The sequence below is a fragment of the Salvelinus fontinalis genome, chromosome 10 (genome assembly GCF_029448725.1).
Source record: "Salvelinus fontinalis isolate EN_2023a chromosome 10, ASM2944872v1, whole genome shotgun sequence".
NCBI lineage: Eukaryota > Metazoa > Chordata > Actinopteri > Salmoniformes > Salmonidae > Salvelinus > Salvelinus fontinalis.
The window spans coordinates 10007120-10025952 of record NC_074674.1 but is presented as its reverse complement, the minus strand read 5'-3'; the positions used below and the strand labels follow the sequence as shown (position 1 = coordinate 10025952).

The window sequence follows — 18833 nt, the reverse complement described above, 5'->3', positions numbered from 1 at the left end:
GTGACCACGCACGCCTTCAACTCAATCATCGAGTTTGCAGACGACACAACAGTAGTAGGCTTGATTACCAACAATGCCGAGACAGGTGAGGGCTCTGAGAGTGTGGTGCCAGGAAAATAACCTCTCACTCAACGTCAACAAAACAAAGGAGATGATCGTGGACTTCAGAAAACAGCAGAGGGAGCACCCCCCTATCCACATCGATGGGACCGCAGTGGAGAAGGTGAAAAGTTTCAAGTTCCCCCGGCATAGACATCACTAACAAACTGAAATGGTCCACCCACACAGACAGTGTGGTGAAGAAGGCGCAATAGCGCCTCTTCAAACTCAGGAGGCTGAAGAAAATTGGCTTGGCACCTAAACTCCTCACAAACTTTTACAGATGCACAATTGAGTATCCTGTCGGACCGTATCACGCCTGGTTTGGAATCTGCATTGCCCTCATCCGCAGTGCTCTCCAGAGGGTGGTGCGGTCTGCCCAACGCATTACCGGGCACACACTACCTGCCCTCCAGGACACCTACAGCACCCGATGTCACAGGAAGACCAAATCGATCATCAACTACCCGAGCCACTGCCTGTTCACTCTGCTATCATCCAGAAGGCGAGGTCAGTACAGGTGCATCAAAGCTGGGACCGAGAGACTGAAAATCAGCTTCTATCTCGAAACCATCAGTAATGGTTTCGCACTAATGTGCTAGTGTTAAATAGCCATCACTAGCACATTAGTGGCTGCTGCATATATACATAGACTTGAAATCACTGGCCACTTTAATATATGGAACACTAGTCATTTAATAATGTTTACATATTTTGCATTGCTGACATTGCACGTCCATATATTTATATATTCTTAATTCCATTCCTTTACTTAAAATTGTGTTTATTGTGTATATTGTTGTGAAATTGTTAGATATTACTTGTTAGATATTACTGCACTGTCGGAGCTAGAAACACAAGCATTTCGCTACACCCGCAATAACATCTGCTAAACACGTGTATGTGACCATTACAATTGGATTTGATTTGAAATGCAGGTCTTTGTTAAGTGTTGCAGTCATTTCAGTCACTGTAGTAGCTGACGTGTATAGTGTTGAGTCATCCACATACAAAGACACACTGGCTTTACTCAAAGCCAGTGGCATGCCTTTAGTAAAGACTGAAAAAAAGTAAGTTGCCTAGACAGCTGCCCTGGGGAATTCCTCATTTTACCTGGATTATGTTGGAGAAGCTTCCATTAAATAACACCCTCTGATTTCTGTTAGACAGGTAAATCTTTATCCACAATCTAGCAGGGTGTGTAAAGCCATAACACATACGTTTTTTCAGCAGTAGACTATGATCAATACTGTCAAAAGCCACACTGAAGTCAAACAAAACAGCTCCCACAATCTTTTTATTATCAATTTCTCTCAGCCAATCATCAGTCATTTGTGTAAGTTCTGTATTGAATGTCCTTCCCTATAAGCGTGCTGAAAGTCTGTTGTCAATTTGTTTACTGTAAAATAGCATTGTATCTGGTCAAACACAATTTTTCCCAAAAGTTTACTAACGGTTGATAACAGGCTGATTGGTCAGCTATTAGAACCAGTAAAGGGGGCTTTACTATTCTTGGGTAGCGGAATGACTTATACTTCCCTCCAGGCCTGAGGGCACACACTTTCTAGTAGGCTTAAATGGAAGATATGGCAAATAGGAGTGGCAATATTGGTCACTAATATCCTCAGTAATTTTCCATCCAGGTTGTCAGACCCCGGTGGCTTGTCAACAATTTTTTCACCTCTTCCACACTTACTTTACGGAATTCAAAAGTACAATGCTTGTCTTTCATAATTTGGTCAGATATACTTGGATGTGTAGTGTCAGCATTTGTTGTCCTGCCTAAGTTTACTAATCTTGCCAATGAAAAAAGAATTGAAGCAGTTGGCAATATCAGTGGGTTTTGTGATGAATGAGCCATCATTCAATGAATGATTAATTTAAGGTGCTCCAAAGCTTTTTACTATTATTCTTTACATTATTTATTCTTTACATTATTTATTTTTGTTTCATAGTATAGTTTCTTCTTTTTATTTAGTTTAGTCACATAATTTCTCAATTTGCAGTACGTTTGCCAATTGGTTGTGCTGCCAGACTTATTTACCATACATTTTGCCTCATCCCACTCAACCATACAATTTTTCAATTCCTCATCAGTCCGAGGGGATTTAACAGTTTTTACAGTAACTGGTATAATCAATTTCATAAATGTGTCAAGTGCAGCATCTGGTTGCTCCTCATTACACACCACAGACCAGAAAATATTCTTTACATCATCAACATAAGAATCACTACAAAACTTATTGTAAGATCTCTTATACACTATATTAGGCCCAGCCTTTGGAACGTTGGTTTCCCTAAACATGGCCACTATATTGTGATCACTACATCTGATGGATCTGGATACTGCTTTAAATAAAATTTCTGCAGCATTAGTAAAGATGTGATCAATACATGTTGATGATTTCATTCCTCTACTGTTTGTAACTACCCTGGTAGGTTGACTGATAACCTAAACCAGGTTGCTGGTTTTGGGTCATTGATAAGTCATTGTCTCAACGCAGCCTTGAAATGTGTAGACAGAGTCCAGGAGCCAAGATGATTTGGATGGACTCCGTCATTCCTGTAGAATATCTTCTGTTTCCAGAAGGTGTCAAAGTTATCTATAAAAGTGATTTCAACAGAGGTACAGTAATCTTTTAGCCAGGTGTGTCATGCCAGTAGCCTGCTGAATCTTTCACACCCATGGACCAACAATGGTAGCGGACCTGAAATGATTGGCCGCTTTTTGGAATCTTTCAGTGCTAGAATCAGTTCTTTAAAATACATTTTCAGAAGTTCCAAGCTAGGCCTCCTGATGTCGTTTGACCCCACATGGACTACGGCAGCATCAGCTCCCGGCATCTGTCGTAGAACGGTCGGAAGCAGTCTTGTAAATGTCCTGTACTCGTGCTCCTGGGTAGCACAGGGTTTTTGCCCTGGGAACCAAGATGTTTCTTACAATAGAGCCGCCGATGACAACAGCTGGTGCAATGGCTGAGGAGGTCAGAGGAATGGTGATAATGTTGTACTTTTGTATGAATAACTACTCTTGTAAGAAATAAATACCAAGCTGTTCATGCCTCAAGCTATCAGTGTGTGAGGACTTGATATAATCATGTTTGCAAGTAGTGTTTCTATTTAGAGGTTTCCCCAATAAGACTATCTTACCTCAAGAGGGCACACGTTCTGAGATTATGAGAGATCCTTGTGGAGGAATCTTAGACAGCCCCTCTATGTCCATCCCAAAAATTTCTCAGCTGATTCTTTCTTTTTTGTTTACTCCTATTTTCCGAAGATGAGTTGAAACGACTCCAGTCAGTAAGGACAACTTTTTGATTCATGAAACCAACTCTACTGCCTGCCCTTTACTTTACCTTTAGTGAAACTGCTATTTATCAACAGTTGATACTTTGCAATGATTTTATGTCAGTCTATGACTTTAGCCACATTGACATACTACAGAGTAGTTCAGCATGTCCCATCAAAAACACAGAAGAGATGAGTCTGTGTGGGCCCCATCCCTATCAACTTGCCCACGCACGCTCTGACGTAAAACGTATCCCCACCCATATTTTAGCAAACCACCTTGCTTACGGAAATAATATGGCGGCCTCAGCGGCGACTATCCGACCGAAGTTAATTGCACATATTTAATCGAAAGAGCTATGAATAAGTATAGGAATCAGGAAGATACAAACGACGTGCTTGTTATTTGCACATGTTGAGAAGGAGCTGTGAAAACTCCCTGACAACACACTGGCTGTCTCGAGAAGTTTGGAGTCTGCGCCTTGGTTAAAGTACCTGGGTCGGGATGTACTGCTGGAGATAAACTCTGCAGAACGGTGGACGCGGAAGTTTGACAAATAATTGAATACCAAGGGTTGGGTGGACTTTTAGCCAAAACTTCATTCATGGTGTCACTATTTACTCAAACGAGAAGACAACGTACTCAGTCCGAAGTTATCGTTGGTTGTTAGCTAGTTAGACAGATGTTTACTGTTCCGATGTGTGTTTCCAGGTTCTCGCACGCCATCTAGCAAGCAAGGCTAGCTCCACCGTTAGCTGTAACTAGCTAGCATTCCAACAAACAAAGTGTTGCACGAGCACTCTTGCATCTTCAAAGCTACTGAATAACATTTTTCAGTTGTCTGCAAACTAGCTCATTAAATTAGTGTTTAAACCTTTTATATTAGCTTTCTGGTAAAGCCAGTGGCTATCATCTAAGTAATGCTAACTAGTTAAGTTTCCCATGATTGCTCATCAAACACAGTTTAGACCGTACTAGTGCCTTTTGTCATGCCTAAGTGTGGCCTGAAAAGCATGAGAGATGGCCACAGAGGGATATGACAGCAAAACGAGCTAAATGTCAAATATACATCTTAAGGCCTGTCAAATGAGTGGTTTGCATGGATATGAAAATCAATACGTTTGTTAAAGGGCACAATCAGAAAACATATTATCCAGTTATTGTAGTCTAGGAGGAAGTTGCTACAGGGCCATGTGCAGCATTGACATGATCACAACTGTTGTACAACATGTAGCTGGTATTTGACTAGGCAAGTGTTATACGACCTGTGTCTGCAGAGATACTGTATTGGGACCACCAGGATTGGTGCCTGTAGCTGTCTACCGCGGTTGCTAACTCTATGAACCATTTGACCAGATATGGAACTGAGGTTTCTCAGCTCAGCTCTTTTCTATAATTCTGTGTAGTTCCTCATCTTTGTAGTGGCTTTCTCAGTTGTTCTCTTAGTTAGTCCTCTTTACTTTTAAAGCAACCATGTCGATGGAGCACAATAGTGGCTTAGGCCTGCATTATGTTATTTCATGCTGGATGAATGTAAGTCATCACGATTAGGCCTTGGATCTTCATTAACGTCTTTTGATTGGGCCTCCTCCAGTATTCTTCTGACTGCCTTCGTCTTACAAATAAAACCCACAAGTGCCATTAGAGACCTTATCTTATCTAACAGTAACAGACTCCACCAAAGTAGTCAATGAAAGAGGGAGGAATTGGAGTAATAAGGACCAGCCTGCCCGTTCGCCATTGCATTGACCTCCATCCAAAACTCCTGCATTGGTGTCAGTGGTGGGATGCAGAAGTGAGCATCTCCCACCGCCTCCACTTTCCAGTCATCACCGCACTAGGAGAGACCAAACTGACTGAGGGAAATCGCACCACGGAGGGGGTCCCTGCTCTCCATCTCCTACCCACCAGGTTCCCTACACCCAGGTGGTGAGAGAGCCCAGTTTGGTGACCCGGCTGCGGCCTGGCACCCTGCCCTTATGGGGCAGCAGCCGGGGAAATTTGTTGGGGACCAGAGGAGACCGAGTCTGCCAGCACTGAATTTCATCAAGGGAGGGAAGAGGGAGTCATCACGGCATGGAGCCCATCACTGTAACGTGTTCGCCGTGCACGGTAAAAACACACTGTTTCTGTACCTACCCCCTACTTTGGTCATTAACAATATATTGTCTTTCTTTTCTCCCTGTCTTCTCTTCCGAATCTGTTTCTACTTACCTCTTCCTCATTCACAGTTCAGTAGAGTTTGGTCATGCTTGTTCACCCTGAAGGTCAACCTTTTATGTTCGTTGGTGATATAGGTTTCAGGGCTGTGATGAGGCAGGCACAGTTTCTATTTGGACCTGCATCTCAGTTCCTTTCGCTATCATTTGACCTTGCTAGTATGCCCACGCTATTACTCAATCTTCTGTGGCAGCATTATTGATTTGTGTGAGAGGGGTCGTGTGAGTGTTTGGTCATGGAGACTGATGAATAATATCCCACTGTGATGTCAATTGACATGGCAATTAAAAAAAATATATATATACATCACTGTACTCCAGCTATTGGTGGGTTGGACAGTTTTTGTGTTTCCTCAGATTTTCAGATGAAGCTTACCATAGTAGGCTAGTGGAGACAACAAACAGCAACAGGTGATATAAAGAGTAAATGGCCTGCTTCGACTGAGTCAGGCCGAGTCGACCGGATAAGCCCCAGGAGATGCATCTCCTTGCTTTCACAGAGGCACTGTGCAAACATTAAGCATAAACATTTTCAGGGATTCTGTATAGAAAACTTTGATTTGGTAGCCTGTTTGTTGACATGTTCCCTTTTTAATCAGATTGCATGCCAGTGATACTGAAGGTCTTTTAATACAGCGATTGTCTCGGCATGGATAGATACTCGGAGGCCTCTTGCTTAACAATAATGGGTAAGGATGCAAATAAAAGGTGCTGCCAGTAAATGGAGAGGAGGACTGGAGTGATCTCCGGCAAAGGGTCAGTGGCAGAATTATTATAAATATTTTCTCCTTCCTCCTGCAATGAGTCAGATAGGTTACGAGGTGATGTGAGTCATGTTGCGAGAGGAGGGTGATCTCAGTCACTCACATCCATGTTCTACCCGGGACGCCTTCGCTAGCTAGTGAGCTGCTAGCCTACGCAAAGCTTCTCACCAGGCCGGTTTAGACCTCTGCACACAGCCAGGGAGAGAGGCAGAGCAGGGCAAGCAAAGACCTGTCTCCCCCTGCACCACTGTGTCACCACCCAAGAACATCAGAGTTGGGCTTCTAAAGAGTAATTGGAGTAGGTTGGTCTTCCCTACCTAATTTCCTCTAACTCCTGGTAATATTGCAATTCAGATAACAAGAAGTGGTTTAAAAGCCTGTCATTTGTTACCTGATCATCGCCGTAGTTCTGTATCAGCTATTGTTTTTCCTCTTAAGGGCGCTTGCACCAAGGTATTACGGCTGCCTCCTGGGAGGTTTTTGCAGGGGTTCAGGAAATGGAAATGCTGTGTAAATGTATCTAAAGGACAGTTGAGGAGATGCTCTGTTTTCTTTCCCTTTGTCCCCTCAAAAACAAGCCCGAAACAGGAAGGAGGAAAGAGGTGTGTGGTCTAGGATGGAGATTGTAGAGCAGAAAGGGATGTGAGCAGAGTGAGGAGGCCATTCCCCCAGGTTCCTGACTGACTTTCCAGGCTATTGCCCTCTTGTGCTGCAAGCTAGTCTGACATGGTCCTCCTGCGTTTATCTTGGCCTCTTCCAGGATTCATGTAGACTAACATAAGAAGCATACTGGCTGTTATACGTCTTTTATAGACCAACTAATGCACCTGCCATGGAAAAATCTAATGAGGCAGGCCTACTTGCCTGATTTAGGTCAATGAGCCAGTGAGATAATAAACTTTCAAATGTTATAGACTTAGTGTAAAATACACTAAATTATGGGTAGCATGATCTAATTTTGAAGACTATTGCTTCGGATGATAGCCAGGATATACTTCTCCAGTCTCTCCATATGAGGAGCATTGGTTAGCCTACCCCCCTCTAGTGCAGGCATGTTGTGATATCACCCCCACTTCCTGGTGTCCTATGCCAGGGATCTGGGCTGTTCTAGCAGCTGCATTCATCATGTATGGCCCATGGAAGAGTCACCCCTTGTTTTTTTCCCCCCTCTGTCTTTTGTCTGGAACTCATGGAATCTGTGCAGTCTAGACACCAAAGCTACCCCCTGATCCCTTTGGGTCCTGAAGACTGGGGCAGCAGGCGCCTCCTGGTAAGATTTGCCACTCACTGCGGCCAGCTGTTTGGCCCCTGGTGGCCTGGTCCTGGCCACGTCGCCTAGCTCTAGAGACAGACAGCACTCTGATGTGTCAGAGGAAATAGGCCTATACAAGGCTACATGACTCTCTGTTACTGTTTTACTATCTGACTGTTCAGATGGATGATACGTAGACTCTGACTCTTGATGTGATTGATGTTGAGAACTCTGACTCTTGAACGGTGAAGAGATTTTTGGTCAAGGAAATTTAATTTTGTGATTCTAATGCTGGCATGTAGTTTTGATGCCCATTTTGAGGGTTCTGGAACAGTTAGTCTAGCTAGTGGAACTTACCGGTAAGTAGATATTGACATTTCTCATGTCATCTGTTTCCATGTTGGAATGTCCCACTGCGGGGGTGGTTGGAGGGCCGTCTTGCCCCCCCCCCCCCCCCCCCCCCCCCCCCCCCCCCCCCTACATTTTGCACTGTCAATTCTCTATAACTGCCTTTGTGCCCCCGCTTGAGCAACACCTCCTCGATGAGTCATTTTGACCACCTGGAAAGGAGTGGTCAGCAAAGCCACTTTAGTCCCTAGCTGATGACTGGCTAAAGCAGGTATGTCTGTGTGTAGACAGAGGGTGAATCTCTCCTTTAGGTCAGCTTGACATGTCCCCTCTCTCTAGGGGGCTGTTCACAGCATGCAGGTGGTACCAACACTCTCTTATGGTCTCCTTTCCTTGTTTCCTATCCTCCATAATATTTGAGTTAAAAATTATTCAAATGAGAGGTTTTGAAACAAATGTTGTCACAAGTAACGCGCTCTTTTCACACTTGCACGTGTCAAATTGAGGTCCAGTCCATATAGGTAGAGCTCAAGGCTCCACACACCTTTAGCCTACATGTAGCCTAGCTTGAAGGCAATGAATGAACACTGATGCTTTTGCCAAATCTCTCATTTGGCTTTTTTCTGTTTTGCACTTCCTCCTCCATTCATAATGGGGTGTTTTGACATTTGGTGCATATCCTCTTCACCAGTGTACTCTACACCAGTCTTATCTGTACACCCTACCCACCCCTCCTTTCTATTCATTAATTGGCCCAGTGTGAAGCATTTTGAGTGTTAAATAGTTAACCAATTAGCTACCCAGACTGTCTACTCTTTTTGACTCTATGCAAACACACACTGGTCACTATCCGCACACTCACACATACTGACACTCCAACACGTACACACACACAACACACTTCCACACTCATCACATATGCTGCTACTATTGCCTAGTTACTTTATCCCTACCTATGTTAACATATCTACCTAGATTTCCTCGTACCTCTGCACATCAACTCTGTACTGGTACCCTGTGTATATAGCCAAGCTATCATTGCTCATTGTGTATTTATTCTTCCTGTTAAATTTCAATTATTTGATTGTATTCTGCATTGTTGGGAAGGGCCTGTAAGTAAGTATTGTACTGTGGCTCTTCACCTGTTTTTTTAACGAAGCATGTGACAATAACAATGTGATTAGTGTTGCTCCAGAGGCAGCTAGAATAGAATTGCCTATTTTGCAGCGAGAGAGAGAGAGTTGAACATAGGGCAAGCCACAGCAGTAGAGTCAGGAATGTGACCTCCTGTGCATTCCTTTCTCAAATAGCTGGTGCAACCCCCCCCCCCCCCCTGCCTTTCTCGCTCTCTCATTTGCTAGCTTGGTCTTTCTCGGTCTCTTTTGCTCAGGCGCCCTTCTGTTCCTTGCTCTTACTTTCCTTTTGTCTCCCTCGCTTGCTCTTGTTTCATAGCAATTATAGATAGACATATTGTTTTCTTGGGCAATTGGTCCCAGTGGCAGAAACCGGTTTGGTGGCTATGGAGTCCAGAGGTTTGTTGATCATGTAATGTAACATGGGTTATGATGATTATGATAAACCATGTCTAATCGCTATGATAGCCAATCATTAGTGCGTGTGAATGAGTTGGCTAAAGGTCATGATAGTGACATATGAATTAGATGGGGAACTTGAAAGACTAGTTTTCTAATGTCCTAGAGAAATAGCCAACAGTGATGGAATGAATACATTGTATACATTTTGCAGTGCATAGACATGCTTTATAATCGTCTGGGGTACTATTGTTAGTTACCTAATGCAGGCTGTAGGGCAGATGGGACTTTACCTAGCCTGAGGGCAAGGCTGAATCATCAGTGAACCTTTCATCGTAGAGGTATGTAGGCCTAGGTGTTTGTCGTTGTTATAAACACATTGTAAAAGGCTGGTTGATGATTGTTCAGATTCCCATAGTTTAGCCCCGGTCAATGGCTTGTACTTATTTTTTTAGGTCAAACTGTCCTCACCTTATTCTAACTCCAGGTAGGCTATACAACTTCAGGCATGTATGTTGATGTTCCATTATGAACTTCATATTAACTGTGTGTTATTGTGGTCACGTCTTCATACTTCATTAATCTTATTTGGCATCATTTTCACTTTCTGCTCCTCCTCTGTATGACTGCTCTCTGGCATAGGCGGGCCGGGTGAGGTGTGAGAGCGGGGGGCGGGGGGGGGGGTACCTCACCAGCAGCCTGGCTTCGGAGTCGAAGAGTAAGCTTAAGCCTTGCGTGAAATGTGCTCAGAGGAGCGTGTTTCATCATCGCTGTGCTAACCGGTAGGGCAGCAACGGGCCCTCTGGAGGGCTGTTAAAACAACAACAGAACCCTATGCAAAAAACACTCATCAGCCCATCTCTGAGTCCGCCTGAGCAGAGAGAGCAAGGGCGAGAGGATTTAAAGCTTCTGCCCCGCTCCACATCCCCCTCTCCCTATACTCTCGTCGTCTCCTCACCCCTCCATCCCTTACTCTTTTTGGTGGTGCTCCTCATGGTGCTCCAGATTTTCGGAGCAGACACACGCTCCAAGTCGGGGCAGGAATGTACTGTGTGAGCTCTCTCTCTCTCTGCCACCTTGCCTCCTCTCTGCTATGACGGACAAAGCCCCCTCTGCCCTGGCCTGTGGACAGCCTGTTACCTATGATGTGAATTCCATCTGTGATAGAAATTCCGTCCAGTCACAGCATGTTTAATCCTAATGCCTCTGTCCCCTATTGGAATGCTGTGGCCACAAATGTCCATTTTGCTCATGGCTTCCAAAATTCTAAGAATGGTTAAGCTAATTTGTGATCTTTTTCAAAAAGAACTTGAGGTAGTCAGCCTAATTATCTGTATTCGTTTGAATATAACATTCTTTAGATCGTAGGTGATTGATTGCTCTAGGGTCTAGGTACAATTGTTGTTATTAGATGAGTAGTGTCTAGTAATTCAGCACTGTCCTTTCTACTCTATTTCGTAGGCAACCTGAGTAGATTTGGAATACATTAGTCTACTGTATTACAAAGAATAAAAAAAAAAAAAGTATATATATATATATATATATATATATATATATATATATATATATATATACATATATATATATATATATATATATATATATATATATATATATATATATATATATATATATATATATATACATACACACACACACCACACACACACACTACAGTTCAAAAGTTTGGGGTCATTTATAAAATGTCCTTGTTTTTGAAAGAAAAGCTTTTTTTTTTGTCCATTAAAATAAATCAAATTGATCAGAAATACAGTGTAGACATTGTTAATGTTGTAAATGACTATTGCGGCTGGAAACGGCAGAATTTTTTATGGAATATCTACATAGGCATACAGAGGCCCATTATCAGCAACCATCACTCCTGTGTTCCAATGGCACGTCTTGTTAGCTAATCCAAGTTTATCATTTTAAAAGGCTAATGGATCAATAGAAAACCCATTTGCAATTATGTTAGCACAGCTGAAAACTGTTGTTCTGATTTAAGGAAGCAATGAAACTGGCCTTCTTTAGACCAGTTGAGTATCTGGAGCATCAGCATTTGTGGGTTCGATTACAGGCTCAAAATGGCCAGAAACAAAGAACTTTCTTCTGAAACTCGTCAGGCTATTCTTATTCTGAGAAATGAAGGCTATTCCATGCGAGAAATTGCCTATAAACGGAAGATCTCTATTCTTCAGTTATTCCTCTATTCGGGCTGCATCTGGATCCACTTAGACACAAAGAAAACCAACCAGTGACTCCTCCGCTCTAGCTCCCAGCCTCCTAGCATATGCTAATAACCACTCTCTCTCTCTACCTCTGGACAGGCAGACCCTCTCCCTCCCAGACCTAGAAACATCTGCAGGACGTCTCGTTAAGGTCGATAGCCTGTAAAAAGAGCTGAGGCATTTACTGTGTGTGCCCTGTTTACTGCGTCTGGGCTAAGTGTATACAAGTGGCCTCGTTTAGACTGAACTAACTGAGTATGCCGCCACTACCATGCATTATTTTATGTAGGTGGACCTCATAACCGTTAACAGGGTATCTATGGTCACCAAATGGGGGAGAGACCCAGGCATGGTCAGTTCTGTCACAGTGGAAAAGATTCCAGCAGTTACCACTCTCTCTCTCTCTCGCTGTCACTCTCTCTTCCCGTCTCTCCCCACCCACCCAGGTGCACACCCACTCACCTCCTTCTTTCGCAACAGTTAGGCTTTTCTGTTCTTCACCTTCCTAACATAATGGAATATCAAATGTTGCTCCATTGCCAGTTGTCTGGGTCAAATGAGGATTTTTGTAATATTGTGAAAACTACTGATTTACATGTGCTTTATGTATTATACACTGCTCCAAAAAATAAAGGGAAAACTTAAACAGCACAATGTAACTCCAAGTCAATCACACTTCTGTGAAATCAAACTGTCCACTTAGGAAGCAACACTGATTGACAATAAATTTCACATGCTGTTGTGCAAATGGAATAGACAACAGGTGTAAATTATAGGCAATTAGCAAGACACCCCCAATAAAGGAGTGGTTCTGCAGGTGGTGACCACAGACCACTTCTCAGTTCCTATGCTTCCTGGCTGATGTTTTGGTCACTTTTGAATGCTGGCGGTGCTTTCACTCTAGTGGTAGCATGAGACGGAGTCTACAACCCACACAAGTGGCTCAGGTAGTGCAGCTCATCCAGGATGGCACATCAATGCGAGCTGTGGCAAGAAGGTTTGCTGTGTCTGTCAGCGTAGTGTCCAGAGCATGGAGGCGCTACCAGGAGATAGGCCAGTACATCAGGAGACGTGGAGGAGGCCGTAGGAGGGCAACAACCCAGGAGCAGGACCGCTACCTCCGCCTTTGTGCAAGGAGGAGCAGGAGGAGCACTGCCAGAGCCCTGCAAAATGACCTCCAGCAGGCCACAAATGTGCATGTGTCTGCTCAAACGGTCAGAAACAGACTCCATGAGGGTGGTATGAGGGCCCGACGTCCACAGGTGGGGGTTGTGCTTACAGCCCAACACCGTGCAGGACGTTTGGCATTTGCCAGAGAACACCAAGATTGGCAAATTCGCCACTGGCGCCCTGTGCTCTTCAGAGATGAAAGCAGATTCACACTAAGCACATGTGACAGAGTCTGGAGACGCCGTGGAGAACGTTCTGCTGCCTGCAAACATCCTCCAGCATGACCGGTTTGGCGGTGGGTCAGTCATGGTGTGGGGTGGCATTTCTTTGGGGGGGCCGCACAGCCCTCCATGTGCTCGCCAGAGGTAGCCTGACTGCCATTAGGTACCGAGATGAGATCCTCAGACCCCTTGTGAGACCATATGCTGGTGCGGTTGGCCCTGGGTTCCTCCTAATACAAGACAATGCTAGACCTCATGTGGCTGGAGTGTAGGCATTGAAGGCATTGATGCTATGGACTGGCCCGCCCGTTCCCCAGACCTGAATCCAATTGAGCACATCTGGGACATCATGTCTCGCTCCATCCACCAACGCCACGTTGCACCACAGGCTGTCCAGGAGTTGGCGGATGCTTTAGTCCAGGTCTGGGAGGAGATCCCTCAGGAGACCATCCGCCACCTCATCAGGAGCATGCCCAGGCGTTGTAGGGAGGTCATACAGGCACGTGGAGACCACACACACTACTGAGCCTCATTTTGACTTGTTTTAAGGACATTACATCAAAGTTGGATCAGCCTGTAGTGTGGTTTTCCACTTTTAATTTTGAGTGTGACTCCAAATCCAGACCTCCATGGGTTGATAAATTTGATTTCCATTGATCATTTTTGTGTGATTTTGTTGTCAGCACATTGAACTATGTAAAGAAAAAAGTATTTAATAAGAATATTTCATTCAGATCTAGGATGTGTTATTTTAGTGTTCCCTTTATTTTTTTGAGCAGTGTACTTATGCAGAAAGATCAAATGCATCTATCTTACTGCCATTTACTTTATGTTCGTATTCTCTTATTTCTTATTGTTGTAGCATTGTCGAGAAGGAACCTGCAAGTAAGCATTTTGTTGGACGATGTATACCATGTGTATCCCGTACACACGACTAATAAAACTTGAAAGACACACACACACACACACACACACACGTGTTGTCACAATACTAATATTGGGATACTAGGAAGTAAGGGAAAAAAGGAAACAAAACATGAAGTGGGCATCATTTTTTAGGAAAATATTTGTAATGTTGGTAAAATCTGACTTATGTTGTCACCCAGTCACATTTGTTTATTTTGATGTAGCACACAATATTTTACAAAAGTAGGTTTTAAAGGACCATCAAGTTGTCTGCTTCGTAATTTATTTTTTGCCAAGAAAAATCTGGTATCGTAGTATCGCAATGCTGATATTGTGACACCGTTCTGTTACATTCCGTGGTGGGCCTTACTTGTCTGATAGCCCTCTCTCCTACTCCGTATTGTTTTTCACCCCTTATTGCATCAGGTGATTCATCGTTCATAAAAACAAGTGACGCTTTTGGGATCCATAAGACTTGGACAGGTTACACTAGCCACCACTCCCTACAGTGGGAAAGGAACATGTTGGCCAGGACTTAGACTACACTACTCAAAACATTTCAATTATGGCATTGTTAGGTTTGTGAGTATGTCTGTCTGTGTGAGTTTTCTAGATCCTATTCCTGTGTTTGTGTATACACAAGTGTACTGCATCGCCCTCTGCTCGTACTGCATCGCCCTCTGCTCGTACTGCATCGCCCTCTGCTCGTACTGCATCGCCCTTTCCTCGTACTGCATCGCCCTCTGCTCGTACTGCATCGCCCTCTGCTCGTACTGCATCGCCCTCTGCTCGTACTGCATCGCCCTCTGCTCGTACTGCATCGCCCTCTCCTCGTACTGCATCGCCCTCTGCTCGTACTGCATCGCCCTCTGCTCGTACTGCATCGCCCTCTGCTCGTACTGCATCGCCCTTTCCTCGTACTGCATCGCCCTCTGCTCGTACTGCATCGCCCTCTGCTCGTACTGCATCGCCCTCTGCTCGTACTGCATCGCCCTCTGCTCGTACTGCATCGCCCTCTGCTCGTACTGCATCGCCCTCTGCTCGTACTGCATCGCCCTCTGCTCGTACTGCATCGCCCTCTGCTCGTACTGCCTCGTGTGCGTGCATTTGCCTTGTGTGTATCTGCCTCGTGTGTGTGTGTGTGTGTGTGTGTGTGTGTGTGTGTGTGCGCCTTGTGTGTATCTGCCTCGTGTGTGTGCGCCTCGTGTGAATCTGCCTCGTGTGCCTCATGTTTATTTAAAAAAAATGTAACCTTAATTTAACTAGGCAAGTCAGTTAAGAACCCTTGTTCAGGGGCAGAACGACAGATTTTTACCTTGTCAGCTCCGGGATTCGATCTTGCAACCTTTCGGTAACTTGTCCAACGCTCTAACCACTAGGCTACCTGCCGTCCAGTGTGTGTGCCTCGTGTGTGTGTGTGCCTGCATCTGTCTCGTGTGCGTGCATCTGTCTCGTGTGCGTGCATCTGTCTCGTGTGTGTGTGTGTGTGTGTGTGTTAACATTTCAACTGCTTTCACCGTCTCGGCATTCCAGCTTGCGATGTGGAGATTAGCACAGGTGCTGCTTCCTTTCCATGGCGCCCCCTGAGTATTTCCCCGACGACAAAGAAGAAAAGAGTCTTCAGTGCTATCTGGCCATCGCATCATAAAAGGCCCCATCCACCAATGACATGGGATCAGTCTTTCAGCTATGCTCCGTAGGTGGTCTGGGCTGCCTGTATCAAAGGGCCAATGGAGCAATGCTGACAGAGATCCTGTTTTGGCAACAGGTCTCCTACTAGATCTTAACTCCAAGGCAGTGATGGCTAAAGGGCGAGGGGAGTAGCAGTGGTGATATGTAGTCGCCAAGTCATCGGTGCGGAGGCAGATATGCATGTACACGCACACAACATAGATTTTTTCATCCCTGTTGTCTTAAACACTACCCTACCCTACCCAAAAGCCTGAGTGGCCCATCTCCCACCACAGCTGTGCCATGCTGATGGGGGATATGTGGAACCCAAAACCCCTTTCCTCATCCCCAGGCCTGCAAGGCCGAGACACCCAGGCTGCGTTCTCCAGTGACCCTGAGTAAACACACACACGCCTGGTTCCTCACTGTCTGACTGACCGAGGGAAGCTGAGGGAGTAACCAGGTCAGGCACAGCGATGGAATGAGAAGCCTAGTATGAGACTGTATTAACAGTATGAGGTGTAATACCACTACAAATGCTGAAATGAACTATGAGGTGTAATAACACTACAAATGCTGAAATGAACTACAGCTGGGCGCCCCGCTCTCTTTCTCTAATTAGTATTCTGGGTGTAATAGCTCAGGTTCCTGCACTAAGATGGGCAGGACGAGTGCCAAGCTTTGCATGGCTGACATTTGTGACATTGTTAGACAGTCTCCTGGTAGATGCGAGACGTGTGTGTTAAATGTTCAGCTTAGGTTACTTACATCTTCTGTGTTTGAGACGCTAAGACGACTTTTTGATAAACTGACTGACCTCCTCGCTCTTAGCCCCATGTCTGGAAGAGACTATAGGGCAGTTGGCAGAAAGCTGCCAGGATTATATACAGTGCCTTCAGAAAGTATTCACAACCCTTTCCACATTTTGTTGTTACAGCCTGAATTAAAAATGTATTTTTTTTAAAATACACAATACCCCATAATGTCGAAGTGGAATTATGTTATTCATTTTTTTTGTTGACAAATTAGTCTTCAACCTGTCATTTAGGTTAGTATTATGGAGTAACTATAATGTTGTTGATCCATACTCCGTTTTCTCCACATAAATATAACTCTAACTGTTTAAAAGTCACCATTGGCCTCATGAGTAAATCCCTGAGCGGTTTCTTTCCTTTTCGGCAACTAAGTTAGGAAGGACACCTGTATCTTTGTAGTGGTTGAGTGTATTGATCCTCCATCCAAAGTGTAATTAATAACTTCACCATGTTTAGAGGGATATTCAATGTCTGCTTTTTACCAATAGGTGCCCTTCTTTGCGAGGCATTGGAAAACCTCCCTGGTCTTTGTGGGTAATTCTGTGTTTGAAATTATCTGCTCGACTGAGGGACCTTACAGACCTGTACAGATATGAGGTAGTTATTCAAAAATCACATAGAACACTATTATTGCACACGGTTTGTCCATGCAACTTATTATGTGACTTGTTTAGCACATTTTAACTCCTGAAGTTATTTAGGCTTGCCATAACAAAGGGGTTGAATACTTATTGACTCAAGACAATTCAGCTTTTCATTTTTTATTAATTTGTGAACATTTATAAAAACATAATTCTACTTTGACATGATGGGATATTGTGTGTAGGCCACTGACAAATTTTTTTTGAAATTTAATAAATTTTAAATGCAGGCTTTAACATAACTAAATGTGGAAAAAGTCAAGAGGTGTGAATACTTCTGAAGGGACTATATGTAAATGAGGAATATCTGTATTAAATTTGAGATACATTTGCTAAATATTTTTTTTTTTTTAACTTTGTCATTAGGGGGTATTGTGTGTAGACGGGTGAGAGAGAATCTATTTAATCAATTTTGAATTCAGTCTAACTTAAAATGTGGAATAAGTCAAGGGGTATGAATACTTTCTGAAGGCACTGTAGATCTCTATTGGCTGGCCATACCAGTGTGTCTGTTGTGTTGGAAACATGATTACTTCCTCTTCAGTTTATTGGTAATGTCAACCTACAGTATCACCACTCTACTACCCATCCGAAGGGGCCTTTTACTCCTTTTCATGGTCCCAACCCTTCCTACCAGATATCATCCATGTTGCTGTAATTACTGTAATTACCAATTGCGCGTTTTAATAATTTTCCTCAAATGCATTCCTAGGTGACATACACTAGAGGGGCAAGTGTCAAATTACAGTCAAAGTGACATAACTATGGTCTGAATATTTTCTTTGTCCCATGTAATCACAAAGCTCTGCAAGGGTTTTTGTCAACACTAAAATGTTGTCTGAAAGGAGTTTACGTTGCTTTGTTTCGTCCCCATCTCTCCTGTGCTGGAGGGGTTGGAAAAGGGGAGCAATGAACGTGGCAAAATAGGAAAAGTCCCGAAAATCATCCTGTGTATGTCGGCTAACTGTTAACACACAGAAACACGGATTATATAAAACGCAATGGATTCATTCTCATCTGAGCTCATGGCCAAACAATGCGCTTCATGTTTCTCCATCTGCAACCTTTTTCCCCCATGTTTTTTTTACAGCCTCTCCATCTCTCCTCATTCCCTCCGCTCTGTGACTGCGGTGAGTTAATGAAGTTTCGGGGAGATTGAGGAAGCAGGTGCGTTTCTATTTGATTAGTGTGCTGGCGAGATGACACGTTTGCCATGCCAGGCTGAGAGGATGTACGGCCTGGTGGCATGTGACTGGATGCTCTGGAAACTTGGGTCATTTCTAAGTCTCACACCATGTGTCAGGATGCCCTATAGCAGGGGTTCTCAAACTTTTTGGAGCTGGGACCTCTCTTGTGATAGCAACTTCATCAGGAACCCACTCATAATCAGAACACAATATTGAGTGATATAAAAATAGCATACAAGAGGTTTTACTATGACTTTGGCAGTGCATGGCCGGACAAACAGTCTCAGGCCCTGGGAAGGAACGTTTTAAAGGCCCATCTCTTGGCATTGGAGAACATTTAGCAGGTTTCAAGTTAATTTCCTGTAATTCTACACATTTTGTCATAAGAGAACTTTGCAGTTTCAAAGCTTAACTTACCCAGGGTTTATGTAAATAAATAAAAAATACAAATAGTATTGAGTTAAAGTGGAAGTACTGTGGATACCAATATC

At 43.9% G+C, this 18833-nt stretch overlaps 1 protein-coding gene across 1 annotated transcript in view; it reads left to right on the top strand.

Annotated features, from left to right (window-relative positions):
• Window positions 1–3672: 3672 nt before the first annotated feature.
• LOC129863583 (tyrosine-protein kinase ABL1-like) overlaps window positions 3673–18833 on the top strand; it is a 53849-nt gene continuing 38688 nt past the window's right edge. Inside the window, exon 1 of the mRNA XM_055935658.1 lies at window positions 3673–5500. Within this exon, the coding sequence (XP_055791633.1) occupies window positions 5368–5500 (133 nt within the window). The 5' untranslated portion in view covers window positions 3673–5367. The remainder of the gene's footprint in view (window positions 5501–18833) is intronic.